This window comes from Hippocampus zosterae, chromosome 1 (assembly GCF_025434085.1).
Source record: "Hippocampus zosterae strain Florida chromosome 1, ASM2543408v3, whole genome shotgun sequence".
Taxonomy (NCBI): Eukaryota; Metazoa; Chordata; class Actinopteri; order Syngnathiformes; family Syngnathidae; genus Hippocampus; species Hippocampus zosterae.
Window position 1 is genome coordinate 34690905 of NC_067451.1, and position 27652 is coordinate 34718556.

At 43.9% G+C, this 27652-nt stretch overlaps 1 protein-coding gene across 2 annotated transcripts in view; it reads left to right on the plus strand.

Annotated features, from left to right (window-relative positions):
• spata5 (spermatogenesis associated 5) overlaps window positions 1-27652 on the plus strand; it is a 145449-nt gene that overhangs the window by 115154 nt on the left and 2643 nt on the right. The window contains exon 16 of one of the 2 annotated variants that reach the window (XM_052059278.1): window positions 7457-7621. The exons of the other annotated variant lie outside the window; for it this stretch is intronic. Coding sequence (XP_051915238.1) covers window positions 7457-7621 — 165 coding nt within the window. The remainder of the gene's footprint in view (window positions 1-7456; window positions 7622-27652) is intronic. 2 annotated transcript variants of the gene reach the window in all.

A 27652-nucleotide genomic window follows, 5' to 3' on the forward strand; every position in this document is an offset into this window, starting at 1 on the left:
AGACCTAAAAACCGGGTGGGCATCTCTGATACTCTTTTTAATTGGTTTTATTCCTATCTCACAGATTTTGTTCCTCCAGAGTCCATGAAATTAAATGTGGGGTTCCCCAAGGTTCAATGATAGGCCCAATACTTTTTAGTCTTGACATGCTTCCCCTTGGGGATGTCATCAGGAGCCACGCCATCAGCTTCCACGGTGAGGCTGATAAGATCTCCTTTATTTGTCCCACAATGGGGAAATTTACAATGGTGATGAGACACAGCTAGATATTGCAGTGTCTCTTGACAAGACAAGGCCGATTGATACCCTTTTAAATTATATTTTGGATATCAAGTCATGGATTTCAGAGAATTTTCGACGGCTCAGTCAGTACAAAACAGAGGTTTTAGTCCAGCTGTGATCGATTGAAAGCCTTGAGAATGGAATGACCTGGATATATGAGAATTTCCACAAGCACCCCTTTGGAGCTACTATTAGAGCGGGAACAAAAGTTTCCACATTTATTGGCTCTCTTGTTGACCAGACATTTAGTTACTTGCTTGACTGTTATGAGCAGATTATCTTTTGGTGGAAATAAGCGAGGCGAACGTTGTTTGATTTGATTGAAAATCAAAACCATGACATGCTTGATTTAAATTATTTTTTCATTCTGTCTGTGCAGATTGTTTTTAATCAAGCCAGTTGGACTCATCTTGTTTGTTGAATTAGTTGCATTTTTTTCCCCTTCCTTATGAAAACTTATTACGTGGGCAGGTATGCTATACAAGGCTAACTAACACACAACGTTATGGAGTGATCACATGTCAGTGTCAAACGAAATTATGATTCTTTTGTGTTTTGATTTGCAACAGGGTATTTGACTACGGCATTTTTCGTATTCAGATTTGCTTTTATTTTGCCCTGTTTTACTCCAGTGTCTCCAGCCAGGTCATCATTACAAATGTGAATCTGTTCTCAATTGCCTCAAATATTTGTCATGCCGTCTATCAGAGAGATGGACACGAGTTCTATGTTGCAGTTGTTAAGTGTACAGTACTGGTCAGTTCCCATTGCAAGAATTTCGGGTGGCCCTTCTCTGAGCTGGTGTGACTCATCGAGGCCTGTGAGGATTGCAGGCGGACAGGTTCGGAAATCGCATACGGAGAATGCCTTTATGTGTGGAAGTCCACTCATCTCTCTCAGGGCAAGCCAGCGGCTGTCAACGTGCAGTGTTTCCTAAAGCAGTGCTCAAACTGGGGTCCGCTGAACATTTTGCCAGAGATCATGTTGTATCATTTTTAAAAGGTGTGTCCATGCTATACATATTCCCAGTAGCATGCTAATGAAACACATTATTATTTATTCCACGACCTTAGCTTTGGGCAAATTACAAACTCTGATTTAGATTGTGACACATAACATTAATTTGACCACTGTGCCTGATTGAGCAATTTTTTTAAAAAGAAAAAAAAAATACAACACCCTGTTGTTTCTTCTCAAAAGTAGCCCACTTTTGCATTCTTATTTCAGGGAGGACACGGTGGTTATGTCATGCCTGCAAGGTGCTCAGTGTTTTGAACTCTTTAGAAAGAAAACATAAGATATAAGATATAAGATATACCGTGGCCCAGGTCTTATGATGTAGAATGCTCCATAGAGGAGGAAGACACTCAAATAGTGCGGGTATCTATTTGAAAACGTGTACAGTAACTGAGGGTGTGTTACCATGGTCCTGGCATCGTGGTCTACCCTCAGAGAAACTCCATTTAGACTGCCTTTCAAAGGTGCCGTTAGTCTGTCATGTCATGTTTCTCCATGTCGCTGTTCTGTATAAATGGCACGTGATGTCATTCAGTTTACAGCCTTTGGAACATAAATAGTTTGGGTTCTCCACGCCAACTTAGGCTGGAACGGTCCTAACCAAGATTCGTTTCATGAACGGATGACGCCTACTCGAATTGAGAGGCGAATCGTCTTCTAAGACAAACACAACAGTCCAGCTGTGATCGATTGAAAGCCCTGAGAATGGAATGACCTGGATGTATGAGAATTTCCACAAGCACGCCTTTAGAGCTACAATCAGAGCAGTCACAGAAGACCCCACATTTATCATCTCTCTTGTTGGCCGGACATTTAGTGACTCTTGACTGTTATGAGAAGATTCTTTTGGCAGAAACAGGCGAGGCGAAAGTCATTTGTAAATGGGCCAATTGGAAGACGTGATGCTGAAAGATTAAGACATGAATGTAAAGGAATAAAGTCGACTATTCACTTACTGAACGGGGATAATGCTAAGACTGTTGATTTTCACACAAATTGATACCTTTGAATACCCTTCCTAACACCGATGGTGAACCGCTTAAGTTCCTGCGCTGATATTACCTCGAAAGGTGGAAAATTCCTAAGTCCCAAGGCACCCATCGTCCCAAGTTTTGCTGTCGTTTATACAGTGGGGGAAAGCCCCAAAAATGCCATCTTTTCGAGGCCGCACGAACGAGGTTTTGATCTCCAGCGTGCCACTTTATTCAGGTTTACACTTCCTCTGGCGGCATCTTCATGCTTCCCCTCTCATATTGAAGCACATTTTCGAGCCATAAGCCTTTATCATTACTGATAGCAAGCATGTAGTCTGACATCATTCATGTCAGATCTGCAACATGGTGAACGGATTCCTTTGCATGTGTGGGAACAACAGAATTGCTGTCTGACCAAAGTGACATGCCAGTTGCATTGTCAAGTGATCTGTCTGGGGGACTGAAAAAAAAAAGCTTTTTGTACTTTCAGGTACCCCACTTTTGCCTCTCCTTTCTGATTCTTGAGAAAAGGAAGTGTTGGATGGATGGATGGTTGGGAGGGAGATGAAGGGAAGAGGTTGGAAAGCTGCTTCCTCCCCCCGGGGCAGATGTGTTTCACAGTCTGCAAGTTTAACGGTCTGCAAGTTGGCAGTCTGCGCCACAGAAGCCTTGGAGGCTGGGCATCTGGAAGTATCTACCAGAGCTTCTCTGGGATGGTTTGCTGTTGGGAACCCAGGGAGGTCCTGCTGAGTACACTGATGTGAATATATTACTCAGTGTTGGACTACCACTTGAACAAGTCCCAAGCTTGAAATGTATTAGTGTTAGGCTTATTCCCTACTCCCTACTCATCATGTGTTATCCTAAATTACCAGTTTACGGGGGGGGTCCACTGCAAGAGTAATTAAGCCACTCTTTAGCGTTTGTGTCGCCTCCATGCTCCTTGTGAATGGACTCATTTTGAATTTGTGTGTTTGGCTGTTTGATAAATGGCTGAAAGTGCATTGGTGATTGTACTTTTTTAAGTGCCGTATCTTTTAGGACAGTGAACTGAGATTTGTGACATGGATAAAATGATCCCAAAGTTAGTAAGAAACGTTGCGGATTTTATGTCACTTTTTATGATGTGAATCAGTCCAAATTGACTTGAATTGTCCAGAAATCAATGAAAGTAAATTTTGTTATAATAATCTTAAAACAATTCCACCTCTCCAATTGACAAATTCATTGCACTTGTTTTTGTTCTTGTTCAATCTCTTTGTCACAGGTGATTTTTTTCTTTTTTAATCCCGAGCAATAAGTGTCACATGTGTAACAGTTAGCTTGTCCTGCACTTGTCACCATGGTAATAAGCAAGCCACAATGTGACGGTAATCATATAATTAACAGAGACCAAGCCAAAATAATGACAGGGAAAGCCTACTGAAACATCTGAACTTTATTTGATGTGAATCTTTAAATGGCGACAAGTGTGTGCTGACTTGAGTAGTGCTCGTGCTTTGGAACTCTACTCAGGTGCGCTGATATGATATCATTGCCGTCGCACAAATTCAACTTACCTGATCAACATTAGCAGGCTGACTCTCCACAAACAAATAAATACTGTACATTATACTAGTGTTATTTAGGTTCCAATGTATTGCTCTACCTAAAAATATTTTCATGCCACAACTCATTAATTTGTCTCATTAGCAAAGTCCTATCAGTGAATTGTGCAATTGTTTTTCGCTCCATCTGGGAGCATCTGCCAGCACAAGGTTAGCGGGTTTGCGCCGACAGTCATGCCAGGGAGCGCGACTCAGGAAGTGCCCCCGGCTGGTCACCATCCTGAAATGCCCCCGACCTAACCTCCCGCACACAAAGAGGCGTGACAAATTAGACTTAGGGGAGTTCTTGTTGCCGTCCACAAAGAGGTTGTGTTTGGTCGGCGTTTTATGGATTGAATATTGTTTGCGGTAAGCACGTCTTGCCTCACAGTTCAGAGTCCTGGCCTTGAATCTCGGCTTATGTGAAAGCGTGCATCCGGTCAAACTCAGTCGAGCTCTGCTTACCTTTTGGCTTTGTCAGCATAGTGCTTCTGTCGATTTTAAAAATGTGAATCTTCCCTCATCCTAGCTACTAAGTCATAGGCATAGAACTCCGTGTGGGAATGGTTGTAATGCAAAACAAAACAATTCAGAACAGGTCCCTGACTGACCTGTTTTCATAAATATTGGGCAAGAACTCCATTGACCCAACTCAGCAGTTAATTATGCTCATCGGAACTTGTTTTGATTGCTTGGGCTTGGTGGATGCCAACACTCGTCTCACAACTGTAACCGCCAAGCTAAAAGGGAGGACTAAATTTCAACAACCTGAATTATTGTTTGGCCTTGACAGTTTTGCACCTTAGCTTATGTTTTGAAATTGCCATAGTAAGGTTGTTCAACTAGTTCAACTCTCGATCAATAACTATGTTCTATCCACGATGATACATTCAATTTTCTGTACTGCTGTGGATGGTCTCTGACAACCGCAGCCAGCAATGCAAGAATCCCAAGACCTGAAAAACAAGATTTCCTCTGGTGATCTGCTTCTCCTTTTGTCAACGCCGGGCCACGCTGTGCTTCCCCGAGGCGAACTGCTTGTTTTCCAGCCTCTCGTGTTCCGCGTGCAAACACAGGAAAAAGAGCAAATGAAAGGCTGGAAAAGTGTCCATCACGCTCTGTGAAATGGAAATTGCTTCTCCAGAGGGAGAATGAGGAAACCGTAGACAAAAGGCGGGCGATTGCGTCCTGCATGCTTTGCACGCAGGGGGAATTTCAAGGAGCACAACCGAGTCTGATGTTTGAGATCAGATTGGTCTTTTAAGAACATTTTTGGACTTGGAGTCAAACTTGACAGGATACATATTAAGGATGCACAGTGTTTGTCCCCCCCACCGATATGATAACTGATAGCATCCTGCTTCTCCAAATCGCTACAATAACCGATCACTTTTCGTTTTGCCAGCTCCAAATATATCTGTCCTTGCAACTTAAAAGAATAAAACATTTCCATCCTGCTTCATAATAATGTTGCAGCGTCAGAGTACATACATTCTTGCTGCTGGAGGCTGTAAATTTCCCCAGTGTGGGACGAATAAAGGACATCTTATCTTATCTTATCTTACAATAAAAAAAAGGTCATTGACGACATACATACAATCGCAGTGTTTGCTACTTTCTGAACTCTTGTTACTTCAGATGGTGAGGCCATGAGCATTGTCGAAAACTCTGATTCTTATCAGGTGCTGTTAATAACATTTTATTATCACCCTCACTAGTGTTTCAACTCTATTTAATTGTAATGCTTCAAAGAATAAATCACACACAAAATTTACTTAGCATTGACATTTCAACAATGGACTTTGCGCAAAAACTGGTAATGGATGAAGATTCTGATAAATAATAACATACTTATTTACAAACTTAGTGTGGAAACGTCGAAACCCCCTTAGCAACTGACTTAGGAACAAACGTCCTTACATTGAAACATACTCCCAGATTCTTGTTCACAAACCTACAACTCACGAATGTCTGTACTTTCTTTTTTTAAGAACTTACAAAGTTAGAACTTACTCATGCTGACTTGCTGTCAAAGATGAGCTTGAGTTGTTAGGGTACAAAAACTGTGTGTGTCGATGAAGCGTGTCAGCAAGAGAACAAAAAAAAAGAATTCCTGGTCTGGCCTCACTGATCACTCCTGATTCGACCTCCCGCATGTCTCGCGTCTCCCGTCTTGCGGAGAGGAGCGCCTCGGTTGGCCGGCCCGTCTGGGCCTCAGCGAGTGGCTCCGTCGTACAAGAACAACAGTGAAACTGTCAGCGCCAATTGATCCCTATTTTCCTGTGGATTCCGCTTCCAGTTCAAGATGTTTGCGAAAAACTTCTCCCCACGTCCATTTCTAGACATCTTGCTGATTAGGAGGCGGCATACTTGTCACTTTGCAGAAACTAAAATCTAACCAAGATTTAATATCTCAAATCAAAGCAAAATACTGTATGCCTGTTCTTGTCTGCCAAGATACTTCTTCATATCAGGCTGTTTGTTTTGTAATGTCACTTGCTTAAAGCATATTATTTCCTGAAATATATTGCGATATTATATCTTGTTTGGGATTTTTACTATATTCCTTTTTTATTACTTTTTGTCGTGTTATTTTTAAGCCCATGCTTTGCTTTGCATGGTTGAGTGGAGCTCTTGGAGACGGGCACACTTGTCTGTCTGTCTGCTTGTCTGTGTTGGAGAGGCGCCTGCCACTTAACGACGTCTGACAAGGGAGACAGCCGGGGCTTTCGGATACTTAGTAAGTGTTTTGGGGTCACACAGAAGTGATCTATAGGAAGTGGAACCTCGATCAGGTAATGCCAACTTGGCGGCCACTCAAGTGGACTAACTAGTTCACTTAAGCTCAGGAGTGTCGTTCATTCTTGAGTCTGGATATACTGGCCCCTATTCTCATTCAGTAGATGGAGGACTGATTTTTCAAAACTTCAGAATGTGGAATTATTTGAGTGGACAACCATGTTCACTCCATCTCAGGAGTATGGTTCATTTTTCATTCCATAGAAGAATATACATTTCCTACCATACCAAACGCTGTCTCTTGAATAAGAAATGCCTCCTGCAAAGACAAAAACAAAACATACAGCAGCTGTACTCATTATCTGACACTACACGGTCAATATTTAACTGCAGAGTCCATTGAAACGGCAGCACCAACTAGAGCACATGAACTGCTTTTTATCAATATTTTGTGTTTCAGCATCGAGTTTGGTTTCCAGAAATGGCTTAGACCAGGCTAAAATGGGAACTTGAAACTTAAGACTAGGACTGAAATTCGTGCTTTATGCCATGATCCTGTTCCAATGACAGACATTTTTTTTTTCAATTTGCATCTGCAGTCTGTAGAGTGTACATGGTCCAAATCTTGGGAGAAAAATGAACCTGAAATGTCATCTTCAAACCAAAATGGGCCTGTGTCTTTTTGGGTACAGCTTCTTGAGACATTTTTTGTGGGTCTTTTAGCTGTACTCCGAATTTCATGTTACTTTGTGAAGCTGCCTCTGGGGGCAGAATTTGCAAAGAATTCCATGAAATTTTTTAGTCCGCCCTCATAGATAGACAGACATTTATTCCCCATGTCCTCTATCCATCTCTTAGGCTCTAATGCGACCAGGTCGCCTCGACCGAATCGTCTACGTTCCTCTCCCAGATGCTCCGACTCGGCGGGAAATATTTCGTCTCCAGTTTGTGAACATGCCCGTGGCCCAAAATGTGTCTCTGGATGACCTCGTGACTTGCACAGACAAGTACTCTGGAGCTGAGGTGAGTTTGTTTACATCAGTTTCCACTTGAGAATCAGCAGCAAATTATGAGAACTTGATCTCGGGACAAGATCTCTTGGAACCAGTACCTTCTCTTAGGACCAAATCCTGCACTTGGGACTAGAACCATATCTTGCATAGTAGACCCCTGCCCTACCTCATTTTGGGATTGGTACGTTATTTGCAGACGAAAACTTTACCTTGGATTGGAACTAAAACCCTCTTTGAGACTACAGAAGGATTGGGCAAATCCGGTCCTCGATGTCCGGGATTCTGGAAGTTTTTATATGACTAGAAATGATCACCAATCTCTGCAGAAGCTGGATCATAAACCTGATCATTTGAATCAGGTGTGTTGGAGCAGTGAGTCATATAAAACATCCAGGATACCAGCCCTCGAGGATCAGAGTTGCCCATCTCTGGACTAGAACCTTCTAACGGAACTATAACCTACTGCTTGGACTGCAACTGTCTCTCTGCACTCTTTTGGGTCCTGTACCTTCTCTCGTGACTGAAACCTCTTCGAACAATCAATGACCTTTTCTCAGAAATACAGCCATGTTACTGGACTTGAACCTTCTCTCTGACCTTGGACCATCTCACATCTTTTCTTTGGATGCTAACCTTATTCTGAGACCTCAAACCTTTTCTTGGGACAAGTACTTTATGTCCTGATGACAACCCTATCTCACAACCACAAACTTCATTTGGGACATGTACCTTCCCTTGGGAATGGTTCCTTCTCTCAGGATTTGTACCTTGGGAATACACTTTTCTCTTGGGCCTATAGCCAATTACAGCCTACTCTGGGGACCATTACCTTCTTTTAAGACAAACTTTATCAGGGCTAAAATCCTCTCTCAAGACTCTAGCTATCTCTCTGGTTGATAACCTTCTCTCTGTACTACAACATTCTCTGGATGAGACATTCTCTCAGAAGGTGATCGTTTCTCTGGACTCGTACCTTCCCTTGGACTAAACCCTTGTTTTTGGTGGAGAACCCTCTCTTGAGACCATCAGTGTATCTATAAGTGTGGATCGCCCGATAGTTTTAGATCTTCACATTAGAAATGAATGAAGTTATTTTGGTGCCAATCTGTTTCACAAATAGTTTTTGTGTGTGTGTGTGTGTGTGTGTGTGTGTGTGTGTGTGTGTGTGTGTGTGTGTGTGTGTGTGTGTGTGTGTGTGTGTGTGCGTGTGTTAATAAGTGTACAATAGGGAATAGATTTGTGTACTTCAGAAGTTGTTACTTTTTTAAGTTCAGTCCATTGAGTGGCATAAATGTACAAAGCGGATCGCACCACATCCAAAATGATGGCTGGCCTTCCTGACATACATGTGTTACAGCACAGGCCTCAAGGTGATATCTATGTATATAGGTTTCGGTTTCCCAGTCGTCATCTGTGGTATGCTTTCCATTGAAGTGTCCTTGTACCTTTCCAGAATGTCGCGAGGCACCCTCATGATATGGTGGCTGACCGCAACTGAATGTTTCACAAATGCTCCATTGTGCGATAGACTGGTCTCCTTGCATGCCACGTGACTCCCATTCACAGAATCGCAACAACTACCAAGTCTGACTGGATGATGCTCCACTGTTTTCGTCTATACCGTCCGGAGACATGTTCTGATAAAAAGTCATGGCAGACTAAACAAGAAATGGTGTAGCTTGTGCCAGTAGCCCAATGTCAGCACTTTGATTAACCAGAGTTACCATTAGCAGAGCATTATGTTACAGATAGCACAAGTACCAACAAATAGCTTGCAGTAGAAAATAAGTGTTTTTCTGAGGTATTTCGTGATTCTGTTGATTTTTGGGGAATTATAGAGGCAGATCTAATAGAGCCTGTGTTTATCCAGGTCTCTTTTGTCTTGCTGTTGATTTTTCTTTTTCACCTTACTATGTGGATGACCAGCATAGCTTTACCAGAACCCGCATTTACCTGGTTTAATTTTGAAAACATTTACCTTCAACCTCCTTCTGTGGTCATAAGTCAGGTTCAGGACATATGTAGTAAATCGAGCAAAACAGAGGTTATCAGTGGGTCCTTCTCCTGTCCTGCTTAAAGAAGGCCAAGGCGGCCGTACAACTGGGGGAGGTATGCAGCGATAAACCAATTCCCCCACCCCGCTACTGAGTGTTGTGTTTGACATAGGGGTTGTATTGCCTGGTGTCTCATCTGTAGTATGGGTGATTTGCCATCAATGAAGCCCCACGGACATTCGAAAACAAGCCACGGCTGATGAGTCTCACCTTTCTGTTTTATTTTTGACATAGCAGCTGCCATAGATCACATTAACCAGATTTACATGTGACGTGAACCTTTCCAATCAGCTGTTTACATGCAACACGTCGTTCATCAGATCGGCCGTATTACAGCCGTGTGACACACGGAGATTGATGTATACGTCTGTTGATTTATTGAGATAGATTTCATTTGTCTATTTAGCTGAGTAATTGTGATAGTTTTGACACTGTGATTAAAGCCACATCTTTTAGTGGAGAATTTTCATTCAGTTTCAGTATTGTAGTGGATTTCTAGAGGGGAAACTTGGATGGGCTCAAAAAGGCCTGTTTCAGGTCAAAACAGACAAATTCATGCTACGTTACAGGCAGGGGTCTCCGACAGTTTCCCGTGCATCCTGGTATGATTGGCACATCCACTCAATTTCATGTTGATTGGGGAATCTAGTGACTGGTGCTATTTTTTTCCCACTTTACATTGCTTGCTACGGACTTAGAAATGGCTAATTCAATGCAAAACAGCCAAATACCTGTTCAATGTCAAACATGGGTCCATGATTTTTGTGCATATTGTTATATGTTGATCAGAGAAGCTGATGTCCGTGACTGATATATCAATCAGTCACGGACGTGTGTGTGTGTGTGTGTGTGTGTGTGTGTGTACACGCACACACTATATTGTGAAAGTGTGGTTTGGGGCAAATATTTCTAACCTCTCCATGGGGGAAATGAGGAATGGCTGATTTAAACCAATATGGCCGACTTCCTGTTCAGTCTCAGGCATGGGTCCTTTAGACATTAACATCTCTCATGTTATTGATAAAACTGCTGTGAAGGGCTAAATTTTTTGCAAACACATGGAGGATTTTTTTTTTCAGAGCAGTGGTTGCTCGGTAAACTCACGTGTCTTCCTCCTTTGTGTTAACTTTGTATAAAAATGGCCACAGGCTCCTCTTTCTCCAAACAGAAGTGACATTTGATAGTGTATTAGCCGTGTTGTCAGCAACAATCCCCTAAGGAAAGGTGTGATGGTGCTTAGCTGCAGTTGTTTTGCGTTTGTGGTTGGGGGGAAAACACCTACAGGATTTATTTCACACCGTTGACTCAGATCAAAGACAACAGACACAACCGACTAAAGATCCATGAATGCTAATATGCTAAAGCTAATGGACAATACTTATAAAAAGGAGAAAAGAGGATGGTCATATTTTTTTAGGTTCTCTCCAGATTTAAAGTTGGTCAGTTAGAGCTGCAACATAATAGGAGGGTTGTTAAAATTACATAAATTATAATGACACACACGTGTACAATGCGGTGCAACCACCCACACGGGGAGACAAACAGTTTCCTCTTCACACCTGTTAGTCGGTTACTTGCCTTCTTGTGATTTACAACCTTGTATTTGTCACTGCAAAGATTCTTATCAGCTCCAAAAAATGCATCTATAAACGTCTTGGACAAACAGTAGCTGTGTAGGCATTGATGCAGGGATACGACAGGGCAACAGTAAAGCAGCACACGCCACATTGAGGACACTGACAAAGACACGGCAACATACAGCAACAATAATAGAAGATGGGGACGGTGCTCTGCTAACCGAAAAGACAGCAGTAACCAGAAGATGGACAGAGTACTGCCAGGAACTCTACAATTTCACAATAAAACCCAACCTTAACATAATCACCGACGCCACAAAGACTACCAGCGAAGATGCCGACGTGCCAATACTCCAGGCTGAAGTGGAGGAGGCAGTAAGGAGCCTGCAAATTGGCAAATTACCTGGCATCGACAACATTCCTGCAGAGCTTTGGAAACATGGAGGGCATGAGACAACAAAAGTACTCACACACATCTGTCAAAATATCTGGGTAACCAAGCAATGGCCCCAAAAATGGACACAATCTCTCGTTATTCCCATCCCTAAGAAAGGGAACTCAAGGCAGTGTCAGAACTACAGGACCATCAGCCTGATCTGCCAGGCAAGCAAGGTGCTACTACGGATCATCCTGAATAGAGTAAAGAGCAGGGCAGAGGAAATCATTTCAGAAGAACAAGCAGGATTCCGACCAAAAAGGAGTACCACGGAGCAGATCTTTAACATCAGATTACTCATCGAGAAACACCTCCAGCATCAACACGACCTTTACCACAACTTCATCGACTTTAAAAAAGCCTTTGACCGTGTGTGGCATGAGGGGCTGTGGCAGGTGCTCCGAAACTACAACTTCAACAATAATCTCATCCAGGTCATCCAATCACTCTACACAAATTCAAGTAGTGCAGTTCTCATTAACAACACTATGGGAGAACTTTTTAAAACATCGATCGGTGTCCGCCAAGGATGTCTTCTGTCCCCTGTCCTATTCAATGTCTTTCTGGAAAACATCATGGACGAGGCCCTTGAAAAGTTCCACACCTCCATATCCATCGGAGGAAGACCCATCTGCATCCTCCGGTTCGCTGATGACATACATGTAGACCTTATGGGAAAAAGCGAAGCTGAACTCCAGGATCTTACCACCAGACTGGAAGAGGTAGCGAGGGCTTATGGCATGGAGATAAGTGCAGAGAAAAGCAAGATACTGGTCAATAGCCACAGTAAAACAACACCAACAAGCATCACATTGAACAGGCAAACCCTGGAAGTGGTTAAGGACTTCAAATACCTTGGGTCCTTTGTGTGTGAGGATGGCAGCTCCACAAAGGAGATTAAAGCAAGAATAGGCGTCGCAACATCAGCCATGACAAGACTGGCCAGAATTTGGAGGAGCAATACCATCAGCTTCACGGTGAAGGTCAGGCTGTACAAGTCCCTGGTACTCTCCACCTTACTATACGGCTGTGAGAGTTGGACACTCACAGCAGACACGGAACGCAGGATTCAGTCCTTTGAGAACAAGAGCTACAGAAGGATGCTCCATATATCTTATAGAGAACACCGGACAAATGACTATGTCAGACAGCTAGTCACCACCCTCGCTGGAGAACAGGACCCCGTACTGTCAACGGTAAAACGTCGCAAAATGGCCTGGTATGGCCACGTTACAAGGCATACCTCGCTATCCAAAACCATCCTACAGGGGACAGTGGAAGGGAAACGGAGAAGAGGCAGACAGAGAAAGTGCTGGATGGACAACATTAAGGAATGGACTAACTGCAGCTTCCAGACCCTGCTACGAACAGCTAAGGACCGAGAGTGCTGGAGATCCCTGACTGCCCAGACCTCCACCATGGCACCCCGAAAGCCTCTTAGGCCATGGGATGAATAAGAATAAGAAGAAGTAGGCATTTAATTGTACCGTAGGGCAACGACTACAATGAAAGATAAACAGCTTCAGAGGAATGCACGGTTGTAAAAGGGACATTTACACAACACCCATTTTTTTTCCTTAGAAACAATACTTATTTGTTTAGTTGTTTTTTTTTACTTCAAATTCCAAGAAATGACACAAATGCTGCAGCAATTTTCAGAATAGTTTTTGCTTTGAATTGTGTTTAATGTCACTCAAATCTTGACAGCTAATGTGAACACTTAATGGGAAGGAAACACCATATCTGACGAATCTAACATCTGTATTTATCAACAGCTTACTGTACATTTGAACAATAAAAAGGTTGGAACACATTCAAGCCGACAATACAAATATACATAGTGGAATATATTCTTTATCCTATATCATTATATAAATTACACTACTGTACAGTTATTTTTTTCCTTTTGTAAAGTACATTACAAATATTTTTTTATAATTCGGGCTGGTGGTATAATGGCCAATTTCAATGTGGAAAAATGATTTACGTCTACAAGGAAATATGTGAGTCATATGACTCCGCCCCTAGCGATATACATGTTATCACTTCATTGGGGATTTTTTAAAAGTGCACATATTGTTTGATTATCGTTTCAATTTTCAACTCTGAGACAAATGTGTTTGCTGCCTGAGACGACGCTCATATGATCTAGGTTTCAATAGCCTCACGTGTCACAATCCCCTTCCCCGAAGAAAGACGCATTCAACGTCTCGACAAAGAGTGTGAGGAAAGAAGCCGTTCGCACCTCCACTCTTTAACGAGCCTTCTGTCTCTCATTTTTGTTTTATTCCGAGGTTTTGTGTCGACTTGAGCTTTTCTCGGCCACTCGCTAAAAGCCTGTGCTAACTTGGTGGGTTTTGTCATTCAGTGAGCGCATGGGCACCAACGTCTGATTTGGGGGACATTTGGAGGCAAGCAGAGAGCATTTGTAGAGTAGAATACAAAGTGAAAACACTCACGTGGAGCATGATTTCACTTCATTTCAGTTGTGAAATTTACTTTGATATACGAGTAATTTGTGTTATGAGCTTGGTCACGGAATGAATTAAGTTCATAAGTCAGGCTACCATTGAATAAACACTTACAGCCTGAACTTTGTTATGGCATTTGTAAGTTTTGTGGCAATTGGGTAAGTGTTTTTTTTTCTTCTTCAGTTTGCTAACCGTGATTAAAAGCAACACTTGTGGCCTTGGCGGAGGTAATGGACATGTCATTTGTACTAGATGTCGTGTTCAGTCGTCTCATGCAGGCCACCATTTACGTGTTTGTCGACGTGCACTTTGCTTCTCGTGAAAGGGGTGCGGGGGAGGGGAAGAAAAGCACATTTCACTGGTCCACATCACACAGGTTGACTTTTACACACGTTGACGTTAACACACACACAACACGCGCGCGCGCACACACACACACACAGGTCACTTGAGTGTGGGTGTGTTTGGTAAATATGCCATCCCTGAATTCCCAGCTCTGCAGAGAATACCGAGCTTTCATTCGTCTGATTAAGGGGTGAGGACAAATATGCCCTTCAAGGCGAGGCCCGCCTATGCCCCCGTACACACGCACACACACACACACACACACACACACACACACACACACACACACACACACACACACACACACGCACACACACTTAACTTTGTGTAACCCCAACACAGGTGCTACCCCACACGGGTCTTTCCAAAACATACAACCAATTATGTTAATATTTTTTCTTTTTTTGTGTGTGTTGCTTAAAAAGGGTGATGCAAACTATTCTGCCACAGTATCTCCGTTATTACTAATTCACTTGCAAGATAACTTAATATCAAAATAATTTCACTGCTGATGTTATACATATGGTACACTGATATGTAGAGTATTAATACAGTGCACTCCGCTTAATAGAACACCATTGGGCCGAAGCGCTTCTGTTCTACTAAGCGGGGTTTCTATTAACCGGAGACACTTTATTAGGTACACCTTCAGACACGTCGACGACCAAGTTATGCACGCAGAAAAACCCCTGCTGACGAGTTAGAAGAGATATTTCGACTGTGGACGTCCATATCTTTAATCAAACAACAAAACAACAACTTTAATCAACTTCAGTCAAACATCTCAAATCACGAGAAAAATTTCGTTACTTTTGTCTGGAAACAGGAGTCCGTAATTTTGCGGTTGACTTCCCTCTCAATGCGCTGGATAAGAGGGAAGTCCTGGAAACCGCGGGCGCACCTTCTGAGAATCCGGCAATGCATCGTATTGTCTGAGTATGTCCTTCTTATCCGCAGGTGATAGCCCTCGTCTCTTGAATGAAGTTGAAGCCATTGTGACGTGCGTGTGTCTATCTGTGGAGTGACGCGTGCTACCTGTAACTGTATACGGCTAGAACTACCGCGTTTTCTCGCGATAGTGGTACAGTATCGCGATAGCTACATTTCGTCTCTCTCTCGTCTCTTGAATGAAGTTGAAGCCATTGTGACGTGCGTGTGTCTATGTGTGGAGTGACGCGTGCTACCTGTTACTGTATACGGCTAGAACTACCGCGTTTTCTCGCGATAGTGGTACAGTATCGCGATAGCTACACTTCGTCTCTCTCTCGTCTCTTGAATGAAGTTGAAGCCATTGTGACGTGCGTGTGTCTATGTGTGGAGTGACGCGTGCTACCTGTTACTGTATACGGCTAGAACTACCGCGTTTTCTCGCGATAGTGGTACAGTATCGCGATAGCTACACTTCGAAAACCACTAGTTTACAATGTTCATTGCTTACGGCCTGTTCTATTAAGCGGAGATCTGTTCTACTAAGCGGAGTATCTTTATAGGAAATTGCATTAGGCAAATCGGTTCCAGAGCCTTTTGCTCTATTAAGCGGATTACTCTATTAACCGGTGTTCTATTAAGCGGAGTGCACTGTATTGCATATTCATAATATGGACATTGTTACACAGGTTGCTGTAAAAACAAACATAAATAAATAAATAGATAAATAAAAAACATTCGAAAAATGCATACCAATTTTCAAGTAAGAACTTATTTTATGGACTAGAACCTTCACTTGGGGAAAAAAACCTTAATTTATGACTACAACCAACACTGGGCAGTAGACGCTATTCTTGGGACTCATACCTTCTCTGAGACCTATTATTTTTTGTCTGTACTAGAACCTGTTCTTGGGACTGGAACTCTCTGTCAAGATTAGAACCTTTTTTTTCCTATGTACCTTTTCTCAGGAATACAATCTCTAGAACTTGTGGTGACCACTGGCCCACATACGCTCACCGACTTCCCAATGTCTGTGTATGAGTCACTACTACAACACAATGACTTCTGAACGTTGACATTGTATCATATTCATTTGGTGAGAAAATGGATGATTGCCATTTTTTTGGGGGGGGGGGGGTGCGCCACGCATGCATTGCGTTGCTTAGCAACCTCATCCTCTCTCAGTTATGTCACTGTATTGAGCACCGTATTCTGATTAAATTGCTTGTATTGGATCTATTAAAAAGCGAGTGCAAAAACATGCACTCCTTCAAAGTAGCCTTTAGATGAGCCAGGCACATGTCACTAGCGAAGATCAGTATGACTTCCGGATTCACGGGGCAAGTTAATTTCACGTTCCAATTTAATGCATCTCTGTGTGGAATTCACATGTCATGAAAACATTGCGATCCAGAAATGAGGGTTGCCTTCAGACTTCACCGAAACATGCCTCTTTAGTGGTTACGCATGGTGGGTTTTTCAAAAGTCTGGACGGGAGCGTCACAAAGTATAAGGATTATGAGAAAAAAAATTCAAATCGTAATCAATGTTGTTTTGAGCTTTTACTTGAAAATTGTTTGCACTGTCTCTTAAGTTATGTCACTTACCAGTTACGAGAATATACCCCTAAAACGTTCTGGACCAAGGAACATTTTTCTCCAGACCTTCCCTTGGGACCAAAACCTTTCAGCATTGCAAACTTGTTTTTCCTTCTGCTCATTCCTTTTCTCACGACTGCAACCTTTTTTCAGGATGAGAACCTTGTGTTGTAATGAGATCCTTTTCTTGGGACTAGATCATATACTGTACTAAAATCGATCATTGGGACTTGAATCCACCCCTTTCGAATACAGTTTTCTCTCAGGACTCGAACCTTCTATCTGGACTGAAACCTTAAGTTGAGACTTGAAACCTCTCTTTGGACTAGAACCCTCTCTGGGGACAACTTGTGTCACGACTCGACCTCCTCATCATTGGACGAGAATATTGACAGGGGACTAGTACCTTATATCAGGACCAGAACTTTCTCTCTGGTTTAGTACCTTCTCTTGGGGCTACAGCTTATATTTGGGACTAGATCGTAATTCAAATAGGTTAAATTGGGGTCAGCGCACACCTGCCATCATTTCAAATGTGTCTAATGAACCCTAATTAAAGTTCCGATATTCTAGTTCTTGGATCTGATTGATTCATTGGGAACAGAGCCACATCCGCAATTATATGAGGCTGGGCACACTTAGCTCAGTTGTTTATTTTTACTTCCCCTTCTCAAAAAGATGTCTTTTTCCAGTTGAGTTATCAGGTCATCTGTTACATCACTGGTGGAATAACAACCGTCGAACTGATTTGTCAAGGTCTGATTTCTGTTATAGCACCAAAGGCTGTCTTTTTTTTGAACAAGGCTGTGTAGAGTTTAATAACCGCTGAATGTATATGCCATGTACGGTATGCACTGCAGCAATGTCTCTCTATTCTATTCTTCTTTGGTGGCATAGCTTTGTGCTGTCACACTTTCATCATCGTGCGTGCGCACGCACGCACACTCACGCACACACACGCACACACGTGACTATTCTGGACTCCTCTCCCTCCAAGCGGCGTTTTTTTTTTTTTTTTTTTTTGCAGTGGGTCCGTGTTTGTGTTGGAACAGCAGTCCACGCATATGCTTCCTCTTCGGCTTTTTAGAGGATCAAACCTTTTTTTATTTTTGGCTGGCCGTGTGTTCCATCATCCATCCATTTAGACTTTATTTCATAACTACAAGATGCGATTTCTGTGCTCAGCGGCTCATGTGAATGAAAATAGGTTGTGACTGAGAAAGACTGAATTATTTGACTCATTGGATTTTCTGGAAATGTAATGGGGAACTCGCTTTGACTTCAAATATTTTTGCCACTGTAACTTGGGACCAATTACCCTTATAGGATACAAGATTGATCACGAGAGAGAAATGTAAAAGCAGCAGGTAACGCGATACTCAGGATGGGCGAGTAGCGACACAAGGTAATCGTATCGGACCAGTGTTGTCCTTATCTCAATGTCATGGGTACTCATGAATGATGCCAATACCAGCCAATCATACTGACAAGCTAGGCAAATAGAACATTTTCGTGTGTGAATTTCCATTCTCCCATATGCCCATGAAGATGCAGCGTCTGTAATAAAGAAGGCTGTTCGAAAACCGAAACTATGGTTCCCATTATAATCAATGTAAGAATTTTTAATCAGTTCCAAGTCGAGAAAACAACTTTTTTTTTAAGCATTTTTATTTTTTTTACAATTTTACACCACAAACTGTATACATATGTAATAAGAGAGCAGGTAATATAATAACTACTGTACAAACAATTTGTATGTTTTATTTTTATCAATTTTAGCAAACATTGTAACATAAAAATTTAAGTAAAATCTCTCTCTCTCTCTCTCTCTCTCTCTCTCTCTCTCTCTCTCTCTCTCTCTCTCTCTCTCTCTCTCTCTCTCTCTCTCTCTCTCTCTCTCTCTCTCTCTCTCTCTCTCTCTCTCTCTCTCTCTCTCTCTACTCTCTACTCTCTACTCTGACAATTGCAGATTAAATTATTTTACACCTTGAACTGATAAACCCTAAAGTAATGGCTGTAACTATGGACTCTCTGTCTGCAACCCTACGCTACGGTACGAGGTAACATCCCTCCATTCCTTTTCTGAACCGCTTTTCCAGTCTCGTCCATATTAAAAGTTTTCTGGGGAACCTTTGATGAACTTTTCAAACTCAACTTTAAAGTTTAAACTTTTCGGCAGCTTCCTTGTCTGAACTGGCTTCCTCCCCATGACGAATCACAAAGTGTATCCCACTTCTTTTCCTAAACTTTTTGAACCATCCTCTGCTTGCTTTAAGCGGACTCCTAATCAGTCACACAACACCATTGACAGATTTTGGAACTCGGTGCATCCACAAGGTGACCATTGTGGAGAATATTTAAGACTTTTAATGTGGTACATGAAGATGAGGTTTAATTTAATGCTTAGAGTGCATTGTTAGTTTGTATGGATGTTATTTTTGTGAACTGGATTTGGGTAGTGTGAAGACTTGTTGCCTCTGGTGGTGGAGTTGGTACTCTGTATCTTGGAGTACTCAAGAGTGAATACTGTACTCATAATGGTATCGGTCTGAAAATGAAAGTGGTATGATAAATCCCTAGTTACCCAAAACAAGGAAGAACGCATCCAAAGCGGGCGTTATACAAAGACACCGGACAATATTGTAGCTTTAAAACTTTGGACTTGCTACAAACTCAAACAGTTAAGACTTGAGACTTCCTCCCACCTTCCTCAGTCCTCTCTCCTGTAAATGTGAGCGATTGTCTGCAAGGGTGAGGCTGGCAGCAGGGGAGGACTGGACGTCGCCGGCTGTAGACACAAGGGCGGATTGATAGTAAACACACACACACACACACACACACACAGTGGATGTGCTGCTCACAGGCCCTTCATTAAGGCTGTCTGATACGCTCACTGAGCGCCTTTGTTGCTAGAGGAAGCCAGAAAAGTACACCAGACTGATTTGAGCCCTTATGTACTGTATGTGCTGCCTGACACGATTATGCAGCTCACTTTTTTATTTTCTTAGCAGCCCCAAGGGAAAGGTTTATTTTTGCACAGGTAGGGCAGGGGCAATCTTTGTGCAGCACATGAAGACAGGGCTGGCAACACAGCAACTTCATAATTTTTTATTTTATTTTTTTAACATGCTACACTAAGTTTTAGCTAAGTGGTCAAGCAAAATGGTGCAGTGTAATTTGTTTTATATTACTGTATATCGACTTTAGATTTAGATTTTTATCCTTTGGTAACAATTATTGCTTGGCATTGTAGGTAGCAGCCTCAGCATATTTCTTTTCTATTTTAAAATTCATAGTTTGATTATTTTGTATTTTATTGTATTTTTTTTCATCGAGTGGAGACAAACGCGTTTAAAATATTTCATACTTTTTGTTTCATTGAATTAACTGGACTTCAGCGAAGGTGCAGCAACTTTAGAAAAATGAAGATTTTTATTTTACAAACCAAGGATGACTTTAGCTTCCTGCACAAGCAAATATTATTTTGTAATTTATTGTTTAATATTTGTTGAATCTTTTTTTTTGTTGCAATTTACTTGATAGTGTCACCGTAGAACAGGAAGATGCAGTAGCTTCAGAAAATGAAAGGGGGGGAAAAATATAGCTTTTTATGATTTACAACTTTATTTTTTGTTACATTTATTGAAGTTATTATTATTTAGTTTCATCAGAACAGTTTAGTTTACAACAACCAAACAGAACTTTAAGACAGCACAGCATAGCAAAAAAAATGAAAGGAAAAAATATGTAGTTACATGTTCAGGCAAAGTAGTCATTTATTTGTAATTTTTTAAAAATATTTTATTCCACTTTTTAATTAATCCTTTTTATTTGTTGTTCACGCACAATGTAACGTTTTTATATCAACATTGAATTATTATTATTATTATATATTATATATTATGTATTTTTATGTTTCCCAAATTTTGTTTACTTTAATGCAAAAGTGTAATGACAAAAGCGGTCCACGTGTCTCGGTCCTGGCTGCTCAGTACAATGTGGCTAATTGTGACAAATAAAAACAAAACAAAACCAGAAGAGATGGAGCCAACCCTCTGCATTAACAGAGGAAGCGTAACATTCCAGCGTTGTGACATTTGAACGAGGTTAGGGCACGGGCGACTTTGTGGGAGGTGCATGCGCAGGCACCGGTGTGCCTCGCGGCCATGGCGCTGGCCCGGACGCACAGCGACGGCCTTTCTGCTCCGCTGCTCAACGGCACGCGCACACACACATACACACACTATTCTGTCTGTTAGGCTCGTAGGCGAGTGCAAAGGCGACACTTCAATAAGCGCGAGTCACAAATGTCAAGGCAACACAATGTTAACGTGATACCCAGTAAAAGGAAGAACACGTGCAAAGTGGGGTTACACAAAAATACCTGACGCGATTGCAGCCTTATAACAGGCTGGGGAAAAAAGAGCTCCCATTACTTCCTTTTTTGCCTCCCTTCTTCCTTTCTTTTTCCTTCATTTATTCTTTTCTTCCTTCCTTCATTCATTCTTTCCTTCCTCCCTTCTTGCCTTCATTCTTTCCATCTTTCTTTCATTCTTTCCTTTCTTCCTTTGCCACAGACAATAGGCTTCTCTTTTTCCTTCATTTCTAAACTTCCTTCTTTCTTTCCTTGCTTTGTTCTACCTTCCTTTCCTCAGACCCGCTTATTTTTTTCTTCCTGATCTCCTTCCTTCCTGCCCTCTCTTGTCTGCCTGCTTTTCCTTTGCCTTCTTTTGTCCTCCATTCCTGTCTTCTGTTTACTTCCCCCCGCCCTACTTTTTTCCTTAATTCTTTCCTACCTTCCTTCCCCACAGACCAGGTTTTTTTTCCTGTCATCTTTTTCGTCCTTACATACTTCCTTCCCTCTGTCCTTCCTTTCATCCTTCTGTCTTCCCTCAGACCAAGTTTATTGCCAGGTATTGTCTCCATCCTGACCTCCTTCCTTCCATTCTTCCTCCCTTCCATTCCTTGCTTCTTTCCTTCATGCCTTACTTAAATAAATAAGTGGGAAAAGTAACAAAATGTGGCTATGGTAATCCACATCGAAGTCAAATCTGAATACATCAGATTGATGATTGGCGAAACGTGTTGAGTCATGACAGCACAGATTAATTATAGTCTCGTTTTTTTTTTCCATTGGAATGCGGATTGATTTTTCATTCCCGTGGCATGAAAAACATCGGCAATCACTTAAAAGTCTTGATGCAGTGCGGCAGGCTGTATGCACCCGTCAGCTGCTGGCTGCGCAATGGCAAAGCAAATGAGAGGCCGGGCTAATCATCAAGAGGCTCTCAGTTCTGAGATTTGCTGACTCAAGACTCAAAACGTTGGACTGATAGCGAGTCTACAGTAGTGCTTTTTTTCTTTTTAATTTTCATTTTTTTGATGATGAAGCAAAAAAAAAAAACGAGCCAACAGTAAGCGTCTCTGTGCTAGTACATGGGTTAAACACTAAATGCCTGTGAGTGATGGAGGCCTCGATGGTCTCTGAATATTGCTCTTGACGGCGTGTTTATTTGCTGACAATACAAATATGAGACCGATTTTATCACCGGACCTGACGGCAATCAGCCTGCAACCCCGTGCATGCCGCCACACAATTTTGGGATACAGTGAACCCTCATTTATCACGGGGGTTATGTTCCAAAAAGAACCCGTGATAGGCGAAATCTGTGTAGTAGTCAGCTTTATTCTTTACAGTTGTTATACAATACTGAACTATGTGTACAATGCAGAGGCGATTGCGCGAAGACTGCAACGGAAGCTCGGCGTCCCCTAAAATGTCAAAAAGTAAGTGATCAAATATATGTGTGTACGTACAATTGTGTGTACATGTCATTGACTAAATATGTGCTACAACACGCTCAACTTTTCTTCCGAATCAGCTTCTTATTACCGTTTACGACACGACTCTCTTCTCATTCATTCCTGCAGCTTCACTGTGCTTTAAATTGTGAGGACGCTGAGCGTCTATAGCGCGGACGCTAGGCGTCTAGAGAGTTCAGTGTCGGTTGTCCCAATGCATTGAAACGAGACAAGTCATTGGATAAATGCTGATTTTGTCCCGCCCATCGGACGCTCAGTGTATCGGCTGGCCCGGACGCTCTGCTTTTCTGGATGATCTGTCTGAGGCTGAATCTATTTTTGATTGACAACGAAATGAGCCAATCACCAACCTCATGGTGAAGGTATCCTTTTCATTTTTTTTGAAAAGGAACGGATAGTAGAATTCACGTAAAAATAAATGGACACATTTTATGATGTAGGCCAAAATTGAGCTTCCTCTCCTTGACAGACCAGCATCCGCCACTGAAACAATGAAACCATCCATCCATCCATCCATCATCTTCCGCTTATCCGGGGCCGGGTCGCGGGGGCAACAGCTTTAGCAGGGAAGTCCAGACTTCCCTCTCCCTAGCTACTTCTTCCAGCTCTCCCCGGGGGATCCAGAGTCGCTCCCAGGCAAGCTGGGTCTCTCCAGCGTGTCCTGGGTCTTCCTCGGGGTCTCCTCCCGGTGGGACATGACCGGAGCACCTCACCAGGGAGGCGCTCAGGAGGCATCCGAATCAGATGCCCAAGCCACCTCATCTGGCTCCTCTCGATGTGGAGGAGAAGCGGCTCGACTCTGAGCCCCTCCCGGATGACTGAGTTTCTCACCTTATCTCTAAGAGAGAGCCCGGACACCCTGCGGAGAAAACTCATATCAGCAGCTTGTATCCGGGATCTCATTCTTTCGGTCACGACCCATAGCTCGTGACCATCGGTGAGGGTTGGGACGTAGATCGACCGGTAAATTGAGAGCTTCGCCCTTTGGCTCAGCTCCTTCTTCACCACGACAGACCGATACAACGTCCGCATCACAGCAGACGCTGCACCGATCCCCCTGTCGATCTCCCGCTCCCTCCTACCCCCACTCATGAACAAGACCCCAAGATACTTGAACTCCTCCACTTGGGGTAAGATCTCCTCCCCGACCCGGAGGGGGCACTCCACCCTTTTCCGACTGAGGACCATGGTTTCAGATTTGGAGGTGCTGATTTTCATCCCAACCGCTTCACACTCGGCTGCGAAACGCTCCAGTGAGAGGTGGAGAGCCCCGTTTGAAGGAGCCAACGGCACCACATCATCTGCAAAAAGCAGGGATGCAATACTGAAGCCCCCAAAACGGACCCCCTCAACGCTTCGGCTGCGCCTAGAAATTCTGTCCATAAAGGTTATGAAGAGAATCGGCGACAAAGGGCAGCCTTGGCGGAGTCCTACCCCCACTGGTAACGATTCCGACTTACTGCCGGCAATGTGAACCAAACTCTGACATCGGTGGTATAGTGACCGAACAGCCCGTATTAGGGGGTTCGGTACCCCATACCCACGAAGCACCCCCCACAGAACTCCCCGAGGGACACGGTCAAACGCCTTCTCCAAGTCCACAAAACACATGGTTGGGCGAATTCCCACATACCCTCAAGGACCCTGCTCAGGGTGTAGAGCTGCTCCACTGTTCCCCGGCCGGGACGAAAACCACACTGCTCCTCCTCAATCTGAGGCTCGACTTCCTGACGGACCCTCCTCTCCAGCACCCCTGAATAGACCTTACCAGGGAGGCTGAGGAGTGTGATCCCTCTGTAGTTGGAACACATCCTCCAGTCCCCCTTTTTAAAAAGAGGGACTACCACCCCGGTCTGCCAATCCAGAGGCACTCTCCCTGTTGACCACGCGATGTTGCAGAGGCGTGTCAACCAGGACAGCCCCACAACATCCAGAGCCTTGAGGAACTCCGGGCGGATCTCATCCACCCCTGGGGCCTTGCCACCGAGGAGCTTTTTAACCACATCGGTGACTTCAACCACAGAGATAGGAGAGCCCACCTCAGAGTCCCCAGGCTCTGCTTCCTCCAAGGAAGGCGTGTTGGTGGAGTTGAGGAGGTCTTCGAAGTACTCTGCCCACCGGTTCACAACGACCCTTCCCCCTCCTGCTTCCCCCTCCTGAGACGTCGGATGGTGGACCAGAATTTCCTCGAAGCCTCACCGAACTCTTCACACGCTTGGGTTTTTGCCTCGGCGACCACCGAAGCCGCGGTCCGCTTGGCCATTCGATACCCGTCAGCTGCCTCTGGGGTCCCACAGGCCATAAAGGCTCGATAGGACTCCTTCTTCAGCTTGACGGCATCCCTTACTGCTGGTGTCCACCAGCGAGTATGGGGGTTGCCGCCACGACAGGCACCAACCACCTTACGGCCACAACTCAGATTGGCCGCCTCAACAATAGAGGCACGGAACATGGCCCACTCGGGCTCAATGTCCCCCGCCTCCCCCGGAACATGGGAAAAGCTCTGTCGGAGGTGGGAGTTGAAACTCCTTCTGACAGGGGATTCCGCCAGACGCTCCCAACAAACCCTCACTATACGTTTGGGTCTGCCAGGACGGACCGGCATCTTCCCCCAGAAATCCAATAACAAAACACCACTCGGGTTCTGATCGGGGGTGCCGTTCCTCCCAATCACGCCCCTCCAGGTCTCACTGTCATTGCCCACGTGAGCATTGAAGTCCCCCAGCAGAACAAGGGAGTCCCCAGCAGGAGTACTCTCCAGCACACCCTCCAAGGACTCCAAAAAGGGTGGGTATGCTGAGCTGCTGTTTGGTGCATATGCACAAACAACAGTCAGGACCCGTCCACCCACCCGAAGGCGGAGGGAGGCAACCCTCTCGTCTACCGGTGTGAACCCCAATGTACAGGCACTGAGCCGGGGGGCAATGAGTATGCCCACACCTGCTCTGCGCCTCTCACCGTGAGCAACTCCAGAGTGGAAGAGAGTCCAACCCCTCTCGAGAGAAGTGGTACCAGAACCCAGGCTGTGTGTGGAGGCAAGTCCGACTATATCCAGTCGGAAATTCTCTTCCTCACACACCAGCTCGGGCTCCTTTCCTGCCAGAGAGGTGACATTCCATGTCCCAAGAGCTAGCTTCTGCATCCGAGGATCGGACTGCCAGGGTCCCCGCCTTTGGCTGCCGTCCAGCTCACATTGCACCCGACCCCTTTGGCCCCTCTCATGGGTGGTGAGCCCATGGGAAGGGGGACCCATGTTGCCTCTTCGGGCTGTGCCCGGCCGGGCCCCATGGGTGTAGGCCCGGCCACCAGGCGCTTGCCAACGAGCCCCACCTCCAGGCCTGGCTCCAGAGGGGGGCCCCGTGACCCGCGTCCGGGCAAGGGAAACCTAGATCCATTTATTGCAATCATCATTGGGGTCTTTGAGCCGTGCTTTGTCTGGCCCCTCACCTAGAACCTGTTTGCCATGGGTGACCCTGCCAGGGGCATAAAGCCCCAGACAACTTAGCTTCTAGGATCATTGGGACACACAAACCCCTCCACCATGGTAAGGTGACGACTCACGGAGGGGAACAATGAAACCAAAGACCAAAAATTTGCAAAGGTAAATTTGGCAAGCTGTACAGAGACGAGGTGCAGCGACTGTTCACGTGGGTCAGTCCTTTAGCCAATCAGGATGCAGAAAACAAATCACTGTTTTTAAAAAAGCATTTTAAAAAACTGCACTAAAAAAATCAGTGAAACAGCGAACTCGCGGAAGGTGAACCGTGGTATCGCGATGGTTCACTGTATTTTGTCTCCCATTTGGCATCACAGGCTTCTGGCCTGCCGTGTCCTGTATAGTACCAAAGTCATTTTACAGTCCTCCTATTTGAACTGTGATTGTTTTTATAGCTATTTCTCCCCCCCAATTAAAAAAAAAAAAAAGCTGTTTTCATTGTTCCAGTAAGAAGGTGACAAATGTTTTGGGCTAGACTAACGGGCTGTGTGATGGTTGTCAAAATAAGTTTCTAACTGACCATTTCCTGCCAAGGTATTAAATATACAGTGTCGACAAAGGGTTAAAGTTACTCATTAGACTCACATAACGTTACCATGTCGTATTTCTTTTCTTTGATGTGAAGGTGACACCAGAACATCAGCTGGAAATCTCTCACCACTAAAGGCAGTGACCATGAATCACCTTGAGGTCACAGCAGTGAGCAATGTTTATCAAGACTGAAATAAGCAGCACATACTTTTTGGCCACAGTGGTCACTCACTCATGCACGCATTGTGCATGTAACAAAACTAATAGTCAACGATTAATAAAATACTGGCGGACATTTGATCCTACCACCCGACAATTCGCCTGCGTCCTGAGCAACCGTGATGTCATTTTCAATTGACAGCAAGAGGCAAAATGGCCACCCGCTGAAATGGATAAAATGGCTGGATTTTGCTTCATTACTCAAATGAGAATGAATGAGACTCAAATGGACTTTCAAGTTCTGAGGTTGAGAAAATTGTTAAGATGATATTTTCCTGTTAAGGGATGTTGCGGTGAAAAACTGGATCACTTGGTTCCACACATCCCGTTCTCTTGCTGGTGTATACTTTGCCTTCATTGTTTGGAATCATTATTACTGACAGGTGACTGAACCTCCTGAAATTGTTTGAATGATGGGAAATTTTCACTTGAAATGAGCCTGGCCTCGTGTGTTTACCTTTCCTAAATCATGTCGCTGGAAACAGAACAGGGTAGGGGATGGGAGGGGGTGGGGGCAGACCTCACATCCTGACATCTGCGAAGCACCTGTCCCGAACTGCG